The sequence below is a fragment of the Leptinotarsa decemlineata genome, unplaced genomic scaffold, assembly GCF_025532065.1.
Source record: "Leptinotarsa decemlineata unplaced genomic scaffold, Ldec_3_MD MMD2_P_RNA_scaffold_2, whole genome shotgun sequence".
In the NCBI taxonomy this organism is placed as follows: Eukaryota; Metazoa; Arthropoda; class Insecta; order Coleoptera; family Chrysomelidae; genus Leptinotarsa; species Leptinotarsa decemlineata.
The window spans coordinates 1,231,553-1,248,815 of record NW_027412529.1 but is presented as its reverse complement, the minus strand read 5'-3'; the positions used below and the strand labels follow the sequence as shown (position 1 = coordinate 1,248,815).

Genomic DNA, 17,263 nt, shown 5'->3' with positions numbered 1-17,263 from the left:
TGAGCATGAAAAAGTTTTTTTCTAAGTGGGTGCCGCGATTGCTTTCGATGGAACAAAAACAGCAACGAGTCGATGATTCAGAAAGCTGTTTATCGCTATTTACTCGCAACAAAAAAGATTTCTTGCGTCGTTACGTGACCATGGACGAAACATGGATACATCACTACACTCCAGAGTCAAAGCGGCAGTCATCTGAGTGGCGCACAGCTGGCGAAAGCCGTCCGAAACGTCCGAAAACGCAGCAGTCAGCTGGCAAAGTGATGGCGTCAGTTTTTTGGGATGTGCATGGCGTGATTTTCATTGACTACCTCGAAAAAGGTAAATCGATCAACAGTGATTATTATATTGACTTACTGGTACGTTTGAAGGAGGAAATCGCAAAAAAACGACCGCACATGCAGAGAAAAAAAATCCTTTTTCACCAAGACAATGCACCTTGCCACAGGTCGATGAAAACAATGGCAAAATTAAACGAATTGGCTTTGATCTGCTTCCCCACCCCCCATACTCACCAGATTTAGCCCCAGTGACTACTGGCTCTTTGCTGATCTTAAAAAAATGCTCCAGGGAAAAAGATTTGGCTCAAATGAGGAGGTCATCGCTGAAACTGAAACTTATTTTGAAGCGAAAGATACATTTTTTTATAAACATGGTATTGAAAAATTGGAAAAGCGTTGGAACCATTGTATCACCCTAAAAGGAGATTATGTTGATGAATAAAAAAAAATTTTGTAAAAAAAATGTTGTTTTCATTGTTAGTCTCGGGACTTATTGATCCATGAAGTACCCCTATAATTTGTAAAGATATTATCAATGCCACTTTTTGAATTTTTTTTTGTTATGCATGTATATTCATCAATAACTTTATACACATCAAAGGAGCTAGCTAGAGCTAATAGATCATATAATGAGTAATCGCGTGCTGTTGCACAGCCGTAGTGTATTCAAATTACGGAGTGGGTGGGTTAAGAATAGTTACTGCTGAAGGAATCAAATCTGTAATAAAAACTTAATTTTCAGCAATGCACTAAAAAATGTGGAGAACCATGCAACGTACCTCCTTGCTCCAAGCCGTGCATGAAGATGCTGAAATGCGGACACAGATGCGTCGGCTTCTGTGGGGACCGTTGCCCCGTACTCTGCAAGATCTGCGACAAAGAGGAACTGACGGAAGTTTTTCTTGGCAACGAAGACGAAGAAGATGCCATCTACGTCATGCTGGAGGACTGTGGGCATATTTTCGAATCTGGTGACATGGAACGGTGGCTGAAGATGGACGAGAACGTAATTAAGGCTAAGGTGAGCTGTGAATGAATGTAATAATAATTATAATAGTTTTGTATTGGTGTTACGACATTTCAGATTATTACACAAGTCCTACTCAAACTACTCTTATATTCCTTTAGTCTTCGAGCAAGAACCACAAGTCATCTCATATACTCCTAATCTATTTGACAACGAAGTTGTGTCTTTATTGTTTTCGCTCAAATTATTATTTGTTTTGTAAGTCAATTCAAGAATCCTTTTCAAAAAACGAGGTTTGGGTTCACCAGAGTATGTCAGTGTCCTAAGACGCTTATTATTGTTTCTTGATAAGGGAGCGACTTGGTAAATGGATTTTTTCGCAGTTTTCTGGAAAGAATGGAGTCGATAATATCTACCTTGTAACCATTGTTTACAGCGATTTGGTAGAAGGTTATATGATTGAAATTGTTATTATGTAAAGCACAAATTAGGTAGAATTCAGTTTGCATGAAAAAGTTTGAGAAAGCTATTGAATAGCGAAACATGTGTTGCAGTTTTGTAAACTGGATTTTCATCAAGTATGGGCCAATTTCATTACATTTCCTCTAGAGTTCTTACTCTGCTGTAGGTTGGCTGGAAATACTTTCATTTTAAAGTCACTAGAGTCACTGGAAGAAGCATTTCCTAATTCTTCTTGTGGTCTATTGAGTATCCACGATTCTGTGGGAAAAGTTGTCTAATGGTGGTCTAAAAGTTGTCTAAAGTTAATGGAGCCTCCTACATGATCGCCTGGCAAAGACTCTGTTGGTGATACTCAATAAGGCCCATTTTTCACCACATGATTCATCACACCACTGGATTAGACCCCTTTTTTAGTTGCCTCTTATAGCAACATAAACACTATTCTCACACACTAGAACTATTGAACTTTTATCGATGCGTGTACCACCAACCAAGTGGATTCATACTTGGTTCATCTGATGGCTTGTATAGGATTTTATTGCTTATTCATGCTGATATCATGGTCATTGTAATAAAAATGTATGTTGTCGTTAATATCGGAATAATCCATCAGTGTTTTATCTTTTTGTTTCCATAAGGTGTGCCCGAAATGTAAAACTACTATCAAAACCACGACTCGATACAGCAATTACACCAGACGTACTTTGATGGACATCATAAAGGTGAAGACGCAGTTCTACGGAATTGAAGCAGAGAACGAAAAGGAAAGACTGAGCATAAGGGAAGACTTGACAGAAGTAGAGCTCCTACTTTCAGTGTTGAACTGTAAGCATTTTTAAATTTTTTCTTCTTCAGACTAATTTTCAAATGTCTAACGCCTTATTATATCACTTCGTACCGCACTTTCTACTAGACTTTTCCGATCTGCCTGTTGGTAATGCTTATATATCGCAATGGAAGTCTCTGGAATCCGATAGGGACGCGATATCTAGAATGTTCGCGAAGCGCAAGTCGTGTTGAGCGCGACCTTGGCCAAGTCACAATTGATTGAAAAAGACCAGCGGCGGCGGGCATTTTTTTTTTCGGATGATAACACTATTAAAAACACCAGAACACGCGTTTCACTAGCCAAGTTAGTGGTTAGTGGCGATTATAAAGAATGTGTCACTCTGTATAAGCGACTCGACTGCATATATGAAATCTTTGTCTGAGAGCTACATCTAGTGAACAAAGCCTCAAGCTGGGAACAAACATCCCATTTACCAATACTCTAACAGAGATCAAAACGTGTCTTAAAACTGTAGGTTCTGGTAAATGCTTGTCAGAAAAAAATTATTTCCCCGGCTAATACCACGCTGGACATTGAGATATCCGACAGACATTTATGCATATAAGAGGGTGGTCTGAAAAGTTTCCGACCTCAACATGAAGATAGGAGCACTCGTAATCAAAAGCTAGTGAATTTCGATATTCATCTGCTGACAGTTACTCACCGAAGTTTCAGCCGTTTTGGATGCGGAGTTGTTATGTAACAGTCGTTTGAGTGAGTGAGTGCAGTAAAAGAAAATCCTGTTTCACCTGTTCTCACACCACAGCGGTTGCCGTGGCGAAAATCCACGAATTACGGTTTGAACTGTTTGACCATCCGCCTTACTCACCAGATCTAGACCCAATCGACTTCTTTTTGTTTCCTCATTTGAAAATTGCGCTCAGGGAATAGATTTTTGTCACATGAAGAGGCAATCACCTTCATTAACAATGATTTTGCAGAAAAAAACACCAGGTTCTATTTGGACGGATTATAGAGATCAGAGCATCGCAGGAAGAAGTGTGTAGAGTTAAAAGAAGTGAAAAAATGGTTTGTATCTTTGTAGGACGAAAGCTTTTCAGACCGCCCTCATAATTCAATATCCAGCGTGTTATAAGTCGGGGAAGTAGTTGTTTTCCTGCAGGAATTTACCAGAACCAACTGTGTATGAGAGATGAATATTTTATTTCGAAATATTCATTTTCTTATATGAGAATACATTGGTTTTTCGCCAAAAACTAAAATTGTTGAGCTTTACCGCCTCCATTTTGACATATAGAGTGCATTTCTTTAATGTCCCCCCCCCCCCCCCTTTTATTTTCTGAACGGGTTAATTCGAAAAATTGAAATTTGGGATAATGAAATTAATGCATGAATACTTTATTTTGAAGTGAAATTGACAGATGAAACTTTCAAGATGGCGACCGGGCGCCATGTGGGAAAAAAATTAATGGAAAGGGGGGGTCTTGTGACAGATCTTTTTGAAGCTCCTGACAAATGCTTCACAACCCTAGAATATGAAGTCAATATCTTCACCTACTACAAAATGGTGGAACTTTTAATAATTGCCTGAAAACATTGACATTTAACTACATAATATGAGGTAATAAGCTTGAGGTTAGTTCAGAAGATGCTCGAAATGGTTGCCTTGAACTTCTTGACATATGAACAGCCTATCCGATATTTCACGCCGAACATTTTCGAACACAGTAACGTCAATATCTCTACAAATATTTATTATTCTCTGCCGTATATCCAATATCAAAAAAAAATGTTTGATGTCTAAACAGGAATAAATCCCAATAACAAGACATATTAATATTATTACCAAGCATGTTACAGTTTATATCTGCCTATATACACACAATACACATACATATACATACATACATACACTTATACATGAATACAATACTAATTTATCAATTTTTGGGAATGAGAGTTTTTGGCTTTCTACTACTCCATCTTGATACAAAAAAAAAGGATGAGGGAATCTTCCAAAGAAAGGAAGGAAGTAATAAATTAGAAAATAAGTAACTCTATACATGAATGTGTAGATCATGCAAAGAAGTAACTTGAATTACACAAAAGAAAATAATTCTTTCGAAACAAATACTTCTATGTGAACACTGAATTATACAGAAGATACTTTCCTCTACTCAATTTGTATTTAAAACATTCGTTGTGGAATAAAAATGTTCCACTTCAAATGAATGGTAACAAATTGCACTTACATGGAACACTGTCATCCTCACTGGTATACATCGATGTTTCGCCTTAAGACACCTGCCCTAAACTTCTTCAGTACCAAATTGGATAACATTATAAAAAATACACACACTTCATTCATGAATTACGATTTTTTTTTGAATGAATGTGTGTATTTTCTATAATGTTATCCAATTTGTTACTGAAGAGCCTTAGGGCAGGTGTCTTAAGGCGAAACATCGATGTATACCAGATAGGATGACAGTTTTCCATGTAAGTGCAATTTGTTACCATTCATTTAAAGTAGAACTCATGTGAATGATATCTGATTTTTATTCCACAACGAATGTTTGAAATACAAACTGAGTAGAGAAAAGTATCTTCTGTATAATTCAGTGTTCATATAGAAGTATTTGTTTCGAAAGAATTTTTTACTTTCGTATAATTCAATGTTTATATGAAAGTAGCTGTTTCAGGAGGACTTTCTTTCAGTTTGTGTCTGAAAGTTACTTCTTTGCATGATCTACACATACATGTATAGAGTTACTTATTTTCAAATTGATTACTTCCTTCCTTTTTTTGGAAGATTCCCTTTTTTGTATCAAGATGGAGTAGTAGAAAGCCAAAAACTTTCTTTCCCAAAAATTAATCACTCCTAAAAATATAACCCCTTCAGTTCAAATAATTTATCAACTAGAAACACCTGAAGCGAGTAAACAAAAAATAAAATAAAGTAAACATTTAGGAGAGTTAAGCAAAAAATTAGCTGGAACACTTCTGTGCAACAAGCTAGGAGAGTAATTGAAAAAACCATAAGTCAGATATAATGCTATAGAGCTAACAAGTAAAAACATAGTTTAGGTGTATTACAAAAAAAACATAATTCAGCAGTAATACAGTAGTAGTAATAAGCTCATATGGTAGAATAACTTTCAATTTGGGTTCATGTATTTTGACTAGAGTGTAAAAGCTTCCTAACGTGGTTCTTAACTTGACCAATAGGTTTATAATAAATGTCGAGATTTTCACAGTTGTTTGTTATATTGAAGCAGGTTAAGTTTCGTGCACCTGTTGATCTATGTTTATTCATTTATTTTTAGATTGTGAAAGGTTACAAACCCAAACCCATCCAAGAAATAATGTTTTTCAATAAATTTTTTATTATTTTCATTCTTCATGTATTATTTTGCAAAAATCATAGTAGATTATGCATTACTGTCTAATCAAATTTTCAAAACGTCCTTTGTATTTTCAATTATCATCTCAAAAATCAAATCCAAATTGAAAATCGACTCATTTCGATTGTATAATGTATATTCGTTCCATCCAAAAGTTATTATTGGTAGAAGGCGAGCTTCAAAACCAAACCAAATTTAATCATGAATATTTCATTAGTTCCAGAATGTTTTTTATCTGCTTTACATCGTTTGGCCCAGAGATTAAGTATCAGCAAAGGAAGGCGTCGCCAAGCTATCAACAAAATGGATCTGAGTGCTATCAAATCTAAAATACAGATTTTCGAAGCCGTCATCAAAATTTTTGTGAATGTAAAAGAAGAGCTCAAAAATACCATGTCTAAATTTACCACGCACAAACTAACCGTCTCATTAGGAACCATTTTGAAGAACTGCGAGCAACAAGTTTCATTTATAGTAGCCGCTGTGATGAGGGACGAGGATTCGATTACTGACCAAGAGATAGAAGACATCACCCTGGAGATCAATCGGCTGATGAGGTGGTCTCAGTTTGAACAGCTCAAAATATCCTCCACCATTTCTTACAGTACCAGAGATGAAGTCAAGCAGCAGGTTAGTAGCATTTTGGCTATATAATTGGATTATATCGAGTGGTCCAACGAAAAGTATGCACCTTGCTTTTCTCCTTTTTTTGTAACTTAACGCAAAAATGCTCGGACAGGTCAATTTTGCTTTTGAGGGGGACACATTTTAGATGTATTTTTCTACCTGTGCCTTCAACCCCCTAGCGAGGGTGAGTAACAACCCTAAAATTTAAAATGGAAAATGGGGTCGAGTGATATATCATTTGAAAGGGCACAACATTCTCTTTCCAATGATACCTAATTTGTTGTATTTACTTGAATAGGTATAAAAAAGCAAGAACATTTACTCAATATTTTTGGTGTTAATGAAAATGCGAAAAAAACGGCATTTTTATCACTACTACATTCCTCAATTTCTCTTGTGCGTTTTTTGGTTCAAATAACAACAGCAGATAAGTGTACAAAAAGAATTTAGGCAAACGTTCATTGATTCAGTTCAGTTGCTTTTGAAATTATTTCAACTTTACTGTAAAAATGGTTTATTCCATTCCTGAACTTTATTATCAACATAATAGTTGTGCTAGACTTACTGCTCGCCTCTTTAATAACAGTCATCCCAGGAAAAATGTGAATGATTCGTACGTTGCCAGGTTAGTCCAAAAGTTTGTCGATACCGGATCTGTCTGTAATGTGAAACACCAGCCACGGAAAACGATCAGAAATGAAGCAGCGGAAGTCGCTGTTTTTGGGACATGTTGAATTGGATCATACTCAAAGTACCCGTCAGCTTGCTGCAGCCTCAGGTGTCTCCCGTTCGTCCATAATACGGATATTAAAAGCCTATAAATTTCATTAGTACAGGAACTCAATGAAGATGATCCTGATAGAAGGCTGCAATTTTGTGAATAACTCAGCCAGCTACTAATTGATGATCCGCACCTATCATTCAACACGTGCTTTTCCGATAAGAGTACATTTTTTTAATGGAGCTGTGAATAGGCATAATTGCCGTTACTGGAATGACAGTAACCCACACTTATTCCGAGAGGTCCATACCCAGTACCCTCAAAAAATCAATGTCTGGTGTGGCATATTAGGTAGTCATATCGTAGGGCCACATTTTATTCCTGGGAATTTAACTGGTGAGGTCTACCTGAACATGCTTGAAGATACAATTGATCCTCTCATAACAGAAATAATTGAAAATGACCAAAATCATAATGATGATCGGCTTCATTTCCAGCAACATGGAGCACTTCCTGACATGTTGCTCCGGTAAGAGAGTTTTTAGATGACCGGTTTCCTGGACGGTGGATTGGAAGGAGAGGCTCCATCGAATGGCCTGCCAGGTCACCTGATTTATCGCCTTTAGACTTTTTCCTTTGGGAACACTTGAAAAATAAATGTTTTGCTACGTAGCCCGAGTCCATAGAAGATCTTCGCCTACGAATTACAGCAGAGTGCAGAAGTATAACACCTGATATGCTACAGAATGTTAGGCATAGATTTGAACAAAATCTGTATTATTGTATGGAAGCAAATGGGTCACATTTTCAGCACTTGCTGAAGTAGGATTCTACTAAGTCAATTACACATTTCAAAGTACTGGGTTGTAGTTGTTTTTCTTCATAATACCTACATGTTTGAGTGAAATACAACAAATTAGGTAGCATTGGAAACATAATTTTATGCCCTTTCAAATGATATATCACTCGACCCCACTTTCCATTTAAAATTTTAGGGTTGTTACTCACCCTCGCTAGGGGGTTGAAGGCACAGGTAGAAAAATACATCTGAAATGTGTCCCCCTCAAAAGCAAAATTGACCTGTCCGAGCATTTTTGCGTTAAGTTACAAAAAAAGGAGAAAAGCAAGGTGCATACTTTTCGTTGGACCACTCTGTATATAGAATGTATCCATTGAAAATGAGAGATACCATACTGCACACACCCGCACATAGGAGTTCATACTGTTAATTTTTCTCTGTAGGTTTGATAGGAATTGACTACACGAAAGCTTTAACTGAACTTCAGACTAATACTCAAATGTCTGTCGCCTTATTAGCTCACTTCGTACCGCACTTTCAACTAGACTTCCACAATCTGCCTGTTGGTAGTGCTTATATATGCTAATGGAAGTCTTAGGAAGCTGATAGAATCATTCTCGAAGCGACGCGACCTCTAGAACGATTGAGAAACGCAAGTCGAGTTGAGCTCGACCTGCGCCATGTCACAGTCGATTGACGAAGACCAGCGGCGGCCGGCTTTATTTTTTTCAGGGGATACAATACAGACAAGTCTTGAATCGTGTGGAGTGAGTTAATTGAGGTCTGAAGGTAAAGTAATGATGGTCTTTCTGTCTAGCATTGTAATTATATAATTTGTGGACAAATATATGGATATCGTAGTATATAAATGTCATGACAGAATGTTACAAGGAAGCTCTAGCAATCAATCAAGTGAACACTTGGTTCACTTGGAACTGTACGAAGCAAGAACAATGTCAGTGACGAGACTTGGGGGTCAGGTATATACCTGACTCACTCCACAAAATCAAACAGACCGCACAACCCCAAAAGCAAAACTTTGCAAGTGATAATTTGGGTATAATGACAGAGGCAGACGGGACAGCACATGTAACCAGGTCAATACAGGTAATCGGACTAACACAGGCAGTAGGAGGCAGGTAAATGGTACAAACACTGAATTTCACTAGTTTGGACTTCCATTTTATACTAAATAAAAATGATTTGAAATCCCTGAAACAACTAAAAAACGCGGACTGCGATTCCAAGAATTGCATTTAACGGAATCCCTGTGAGTGCGGAAAATCCTATATTGGTGAAACTAAGAGGCCATTGAATGTTCGCATTGCCGAGCACAAGAAACACACACAGCGAGGGGAAACCAGCAAATCAGGAATAGCAGACCATGTTTGGACCCATCAACACAACATCGAGTGGTCCCAAGCTTAGATCTTGCACAGAGAGGAACATTGGTTTAGGAGAAAATTCAAGGAAGCCGCATACATGTTGTCCAACAACGTATTCAGCCAAGCCAGCGTAGAAATACGCAACAAATGGAAACCCATCATCAAGCGAAGAATGACCAACTCCCGCCAAACGGTCATCTCCCACGGAACCAGTTAAGCGGAAAATGGAAAGCGGGGATAAGTGAAAGTACTCGAACGACCTATAAATAGTCATCTCTCGGAGGAATCAGTCCAGTCATCACCCGAAGACGATTGTAGATACTAACAATCGAAACGTCGTGAACTAACGTGACTTGGAATCTCTCAACTTTTTATTTTCTTTTTCATTTCATTATTTTTATTTATTTTTTGTTCTATTTTTACTTGTATTTTATTTCACTACTATTTCATTTTAGGTTTTTTGCTTAATATAATTGTTATTTTCAGTTATTCATTTTTAATTCGTCTTTTTTAGTTGTTTCAGGGATTTCAAATCATTTTATGTAGTAGTCAATAAGTTAGTTCTGAACGACATGTTCAAAGTCAATAACAGTATAGAAACACCACAAAACATAATTATGCACAATCAAAAATAGTTTGTAATACTTCAGTGAAGTTTCTAGGCATATACATTGATGACACTTTAAGTTGGAGTAGTCAGATAGACAACCTTTGCAATAAACTATCCTCGGTAACATACGCCATGAGAGTTCTAAAAAAAAATGTTGATCTTGAAGCACTAGTTACAGTATATTATGCGAATTTTTACTCCGCTATGAGACAAGGGATAATCATCTGAGGCTCATGTCATGGGTTTAATAGAGTTTTCCTATGTCAAAAAAAAATTATCAGAATAATCTTTAATATAAATACAAGAGATTCCTGCAGAGGAGCCTTTAAGATCAACAAACTACTTACTGTGTCAGCAATCTATATATATATATGAATCAATAAAATTTATTATCAATCATCCAGGCCATTTTGACATACATCGCAAAACGCATATTTACGAGACAAGACAAAAAAAAGACTTCTCATATCCCATCTATGCAAAATCCCTATATGAACGTAGCACTATCTATGCTGGAATGAAATTTTATAATAATCTTCCAAAAACATAAAAGATATTGTCGTTGCTAACAGATTTCTGAAATCTGTAAGAAAATTCTTATGTAATCTAGAGCCCTACAATACTGATGAATATTTTCTGGCCTGTGAAAATTTATGAAACAAATTTTATTCAAAATTGCGCTAATGTATTTATAGAAAGTATCTCTACTTTCAGTAATCATGCGCAATATGACGCACATTTTAATATGTTTGTAATCGTGTTTGAAACTTGAAGCTATTCATTTTGAATGCTTCATTTTTAGATTTATATGTACACATATTTGATATCTTTACAATTTTCCTTTTGACGTATTTCTCAGACAAAAATTTTCTGCCACTCCTGTGAATGATTATAAAATACTCTGTTGAAATGAATGTATCTATCTATCTATCTATCTATCAATGGAAGTTCGAACTAGTGAAATTCATCATGAAACATTGTCAATCACCTTCAAACAAACGGTACAAATACTCCTATAAATCAAGGAACAGAGTTTAAGTTAATCAGTCTAGTTCTAAACTCCAGACATCACCAGAAGATGGAAAATGAGACTTTTCCGAAACGTTGTGAAAATAATCCTTGAGAGGATCAAACACACAGAACACGGAGCGAAATCCAGATACACACATACAGTTTTGAAACAACAAATATTTTTTCAAATTAATTCGGATTTTTTTTTTTAATGAAATTTTTCAAAGCGTGAGAATCATCTTGTCATTTTTAATTTTTCTTATTAGTCAGTGGGCTATGCAAATTACGGACATGCAGTTGATTAGTACCTCGTCCACTAGATGGAGTGACATTTTGTGATGTTCACTCCAACTTCGGAAGAGGAATGAAATACTCTGAAAGAACTCCGATTTTCAATTGTGTAATATCATTGACTTTAGGTCGATGATGGTTACTATCTTGCACCGACGAGTGGCTAATGAGCCCGAAACCGTTCCAAAATTGAAGGTCGATTCTTTCAGTTGTATCGCCAATTGCATATGCAGGAAATTTTCTGAGAAGATGCCTGCACTGACGCCTGTCGGATATAATCCAACGCCCTTCGTGATATTAGCCAGGAGAGTAGTTGTTTTCTGATAGGCATCAGTCCATTCAACCTACTGTGTAGGTATATCGAGACTAGCTTTGAACGCTTGAAGTTCATTTATTTAGATTCATTTTCAATTGTTAATTTCTAAGATGCCATAAAAATCTTGTTCCAGGTTGCAGAGATTGAAGGTCTTTTGAACACCCCGACTAGATTCAGTTCCAACTTTGATGAGATCTTGAAATCCAAACTGAAAACGTTGAGGAAACTAACAGCCTCGCCGATACAGATTTCTGAAGCTCAGCGCGTCGCCATCGTTAGAGCCGTAGGCTTGAGTCTAGGCCACTGGTACAAGTGCCCCAACGGGCATCCTTACATCATCACCGAATGCGGAGGCGCCATGCAGGTCTCCAAATGTAACGAATGCGGCGTGAACATCGGCGGAGAGAACCATCGGTTGCTGCCGGGACAAGCTGTCGCAACCGAAATGGACGGCGCACGTCATGCTGCTTGGTCTGAGGGGGCGAATATGGAGAATTACGTACTTTGAGCTGATACTTGCTAGTTTGGTTTCAATCATTTTGGTATTGTAACATTTTATTTCTCTTCTGAATCTTATTACACAACCTGTACATGAAGAAACGATGAGGTGAGATAGCTTTTATGAAATAATCGTAGAGGTATTCGTTAGAAGCATTGACTTGAAACAGAATGAAGTCATGCATTGAGTATGAATTCATTATTGACGTTTATTGTTTATTTCATTTGTTGTTCATGTATGAATTATTTTAGTTTACTTTTCCTTTGTAATATAGGGTGCAATATACTGGGTCACAAAGAAATCATTGTACACAGCGTCATTCAGTTGTTTTTGGGTAATAAAATCGAAATTCGGTGCGAAGAAACAGTTCAATGAATAAATTAGTTGAAAACCTATTCTGGTTTATTTGGAAATCAACCCTAGTCAAGAATTTTGAATAGACCTCTGTATATTTTCTTGGGAAATAAAATTCTCTATTCAACAACATTTCTATTCAAAATGGCGGCATGGAAGCGATTTTCATTGAATTCAATATGGCGGCGATGTGGCGTCATCTATGAAAATACTGTCAAACAACTTGACTTGAAAAACATAGTTTGCCTAATTTTCAAGGAAAAATATGAGTGTTTCACCAATACAAGTACTTATTATTTATTATCATTCATATCTAAAATCATTTGCCTTTCATTTTTCTCTGCCAGTCTAAATTTAACGAAATAGAGCAATGTGGTTAAGCAATTTTGAAACTGTCACTTTTTCATTGACCCAGAAAAGTGGACGTTGTAATATAAAGGCTACACTTGGTTGTTAAAGTTGAAAAAACACCACTTCCTATTCAGATATTTGACAAAGATTAAGTAAAAAGTAGAATACACGACATCCCACCAGCAGCATACCTAAGAACAACATGGACCAATCACAGCAACCTAGTAACAGTTTGGACCAATCAGGAGTGAGTATATTCATGAACAATCCGTAATCGCCCCCTCCATCCTTCCCACCGTCGGCCCTGCAGCCATCCCCATTATCCCCCCCTCTGAAAGTATAAATACGAGTAAAAACGTAGGTCGGCAGTCAGTCCTTGCTGAGACTTCGAGATATAACCTTCGTGCTTGTGATGCACTGTTTGGAACTATTGGTATGAATATTACTGGAGGTTTTCCAACACCAAACCGTTATTTTAACACCTTGACACGTGTTTCGATCACCAAGTGATCTTCTTCAAGAGGAAGATCAAACTGTTTCATCTTCTTCTTGAAGATGATCACTTGGTGATCGAAACACGTGTCTAGGTGTTAAAATAACGGTTTGGTGTTGGAAAACCTCCAGTAATATTCATACCAATAGTTCCAAACAGTGCATCACAAGCACAAAAACTCGTTTAAAGCACTTTCAGTTGACTTACTCGGCCAAAAACCGTGTTGAAACCTGGTTATTATGTTGAACTTGTCCAGGAAATTAAACATCTTATTATACATGCATTTCTCAAACACCTTACACAATACCGTGGGTACTGTTATGGGTCGGTAGTTTTCCATGATGCTGGGGTCTCCATTTTTCATTATCTCCTTCGAATTTACAGTAATTTATTTATTTATTTTACAGGATCACCCCCATTTGAGAATAAAATTAACAATTATATAATAAAGTAATATACTACATTACATTAACTTATGTTATTATAAAATACATATCATAATACTACCATGCAGTTAAGAGATTGTTTTTTAATTGGCTGAGAGATATTACCAGTTACTGCCAATTTTCTTTCATTAATAAGTCGAAATGACGATGATGATGGTTATGTAAGCCATAATTTGTAGAATGAAACCGTAAGTGAAACAAATCCCTGGACTTTAGAAATTGATATTTTCTAGAATTTCAGGAGCAACAATTAAGCCATTCAGTAACTTGTATATGAAATTTAGATCAAAGTTTTCCCTCCTTTTTCTCAACAGATTGAGATTAAGGGTATCTAAAATGTTGCTATAATCATGGTCAATAATAGGTATACTCATTCTATGAGCACAAAATCTTAGGAATTTGTTTTGAACTCTTTCAACGGTAAGATTGTGATTGTCATAAAATGGAGACCATATCATTGAGCCATAATCTAATATTGATACTACCAGAGACAAGTAAACTATCCTTAAGACTTGAAGGGACAGATGTTTACTATGTCGTAGAATAAATCCAAGACATTTTGCCGCCTTTACCACAATATAGTTCAAGTGGTCTAAAAATTGAAGTTGTTCATAAAAAAAAAACACCCAGATCCTTCACAGACGAAACATAAGATAATCCATGGCCATTAATTACATAAGAAGTATCAATTTTTTTATTTCTTTTGTAGAAACTTATAAAACAGCATTTTGCGATATTCAACACAGGGATAATTTCAATGAACATTAATAAAATCTGACTACCCGTCCTTAATTGTACACAAACATGTACGTGAGGTTTTGCTGGACAAACTTTGATTCTATGGCTTGTCGGATCATTTTTGTGTATGGCACCATGAACGCTGGTGTTCCCCAGTGATCCAAATTGTCTCCAAACCTCTTTCAATTGTATATCAACGACTTATTGGAAAAAAACAAGAATCCAATATATTGCTTTGCTGACGACTACAGAGGCACATCTTCACCAGCAGCAGGAGGTTGCATATCTTAATGAGGATCTGTAAGTGATTTCGAATTGGGGTAAAAGTAACCAGGATTAATTCAATGCCACAAAAATCCACGCATCGGTTTTCTCCACGAAGATAAATGTCTCCAAACCGGATATTTTAATGTCAGGTCAGAAAATTCCGCTTTCTTCTTCGATAAGTTTGATGGGGGTTAAAATAGACACCAATATGAGTTAGTACAATCACGTCGCTGGAGTTGCAAAGGCTGCTTCTCAAAAACTTGTAACAATGTTCCGAACCATAAAACTGTACACACCTTAGCAACTTTTGATGGCATATAAAGCTCAGATCAGACCTTCTTTGGAGTATTGTTTTCATCTTTCATCGATTGTGTAGACCACATGCTGTTTCTTCGCAAGCTGGAAGTTTACGGATTTAGAGGATCGGCATTACTTTGGTTTGAGACGTACCTTTCTCATCGGCGGCAGAATGTTCTATTAGATGGAATTTCATCAGAAGAACGTTTCATTGACAGTGGGGTTCCACAAGGTTCCGTTTTGGGACCGGTGTTGTTTCTCATTTATGTCAATGACTTGGTCCATGTTAACATAAGTGGTAAATTCACATGTTTCGCTGACGACACCACTATCCTCTGGCATAGCAATACATCCTCCATTTTACTTGATCAAATCATCGTCGACATAAGAACGGTTAAAGAGTGGTGTGATTCCAATCTCTTATCATTGAACATCGATAAAACAAAGGTGATCACGTTTAGATGTAACATAGGGGAAGTACACTTGGAAAATGTAAAAATTGAAAATTTGGAGAAAAACAAATTTTTAGGGCTCTTCATTGATGAAAATCTAAAATTTGATTTCCATGTCCACTACTTATGTAAAAGACTAGCAGCAGGATGTCATGCAGTGACAGTTGTTGCAAGAGAGTTAGACACTACTATCACAAGATCAGTTTATTTTGCACAAATTGAATCCTATTTACGTTATGGAATTTGTTTCTGGGGAAATTGTGCAAAATTTCGTTTCAATATGGTATTCTCTCTACAAAAAAGAGCCATCAGATATTTATGCAAGGCTAGCTACAGGGATTCGTGCCGCCCGTTATTTGTGAAGCAAAAAATTCTGACCTTAGTATGTCTTTTTATTTTGGAAACAGTGTGTCTTATCCTCAAAAAATATAAAAATCAATTTAGGAACACCGCAACTTATAGTACACGTCAGTCTTACTCCGTTTCCCTTCCCACACCTTCTCTAGCCCTTACACAAAATTCTATTATTTTCAATAGCAAGAAGTTATTTAACCACCTTCCCATTAATTTAAGGCGAATATATAATGGAAAGAAATTCAGAAAGAAAGTGAAAGAATTCCTTGTTGGGAGGCCCTATATGTATCAGGGAATTATTTGCTATAATCACACAGTCACACTAATGGGTGAAATTGAGAGCTTTAAATTATTTAAATCAAAATTGTTTGATCTTTTATGTTCAAATGCCTTTTATTCAATGGACGAGTTCTTAGCATTCTGTTCATAGTATATATAAATTGGTATAGGGTAGCTTATGCTTTTATTTTTATATTAATTGTATTTGTTGTATGTCTGACTAGTCCGATAAGTTTTAGGGAGGCAAGTTTATATGCTTATCTTGTAAAACTTCAGTGATGAATAAACATATCTATCTATCTATCTATTATAGTGTGGACGAATTCTACCAAGGCTCTATCGAATAATTGACATGTAGCTTTGTGTAAACAAGTTATTGAAACCAACACGAAATGGCTATCAATGTTCATTATGTAGAATTATATATTTACGTTTACTTAATATTCATAAATTCATGTACTTATATTTGTAGCTGTTCAGCTGGACTTGATATTGTTCTGTCCATGTACTCTGCTCCGGTTTTTAAGCATTATTTTATAGTTTATATTGGTTAATTGTCCCTTATACATGTTTTACTTTACTAGACTTTGCCAATAAGATGTTTATATCTTGGGTAATAAAGCATATTTTTATTTGATTTGATCTATGGATTCCGAAATCCAATGTGAATCGCTTCTTTCGCACAAGCACCGCTCAAAGAGCTTCTTAAGGATTTTCCTCTAGTGCTTGTATTTTGACCTTAAAAAAACAAGGCCAGGTAAACCAATTAAGAGAAACCAAGCTACGCCCACTAATAATAATTTAAAGCCAGCGCCGTAGTTACCGCGTTCGGGACGGCAACAGCTCGAACACCAAACACGGGCACTGCTACCGTTATCATATCGCCTTTGATAAAGTCTACCGCAGTAGTAGACGAAATGTCAGACATAAGAACCTGTAAGACTACGACCACAGCCTCTGAAAATAGCTTTCACACAGTTATCTCGGGCCGTGAAAGTTTGCATTCTTTGATCATACTATTATATTTACTACTATTATTCAAAGTCCTCAAACATACATCCATCTTCACAAA

The 17,263-nt window shown here is 36.4% G+C and overlaps 1 protein-coding gene across 1 annotated transcript in view; it reads left to right on the top strand.

Moving 5' to 3' along the window:
* Positions 1 to 13,319, top strand: part of LOC111504110 (NFX1-type zinc finger-containing protein 1) — a 73,537-nt gene extending 60,218 nt beyond the window's left edge. Inside the window, 4 exon segments of the mRNA XM_074180995.1 lie at positions 1,021 to 1,299; positions 2,346 to 2,532; positions 6,119 to 6,531; positions 11,795 to 13,319. Coding sequence (XP_074037096.1) covers positions 1,021 to 1,299; positions 2,346 to 2,532; positions 6,119 to 6,531; positions 11,795 to 12,169 — 1,254 coding nt within the window. The 3' untranslated portion in view covers positions 12,170 to 13,319.
* The last annotated feature ends 3,944 nt before the right edge of the window (positions 13,320 to 17,263 follow it).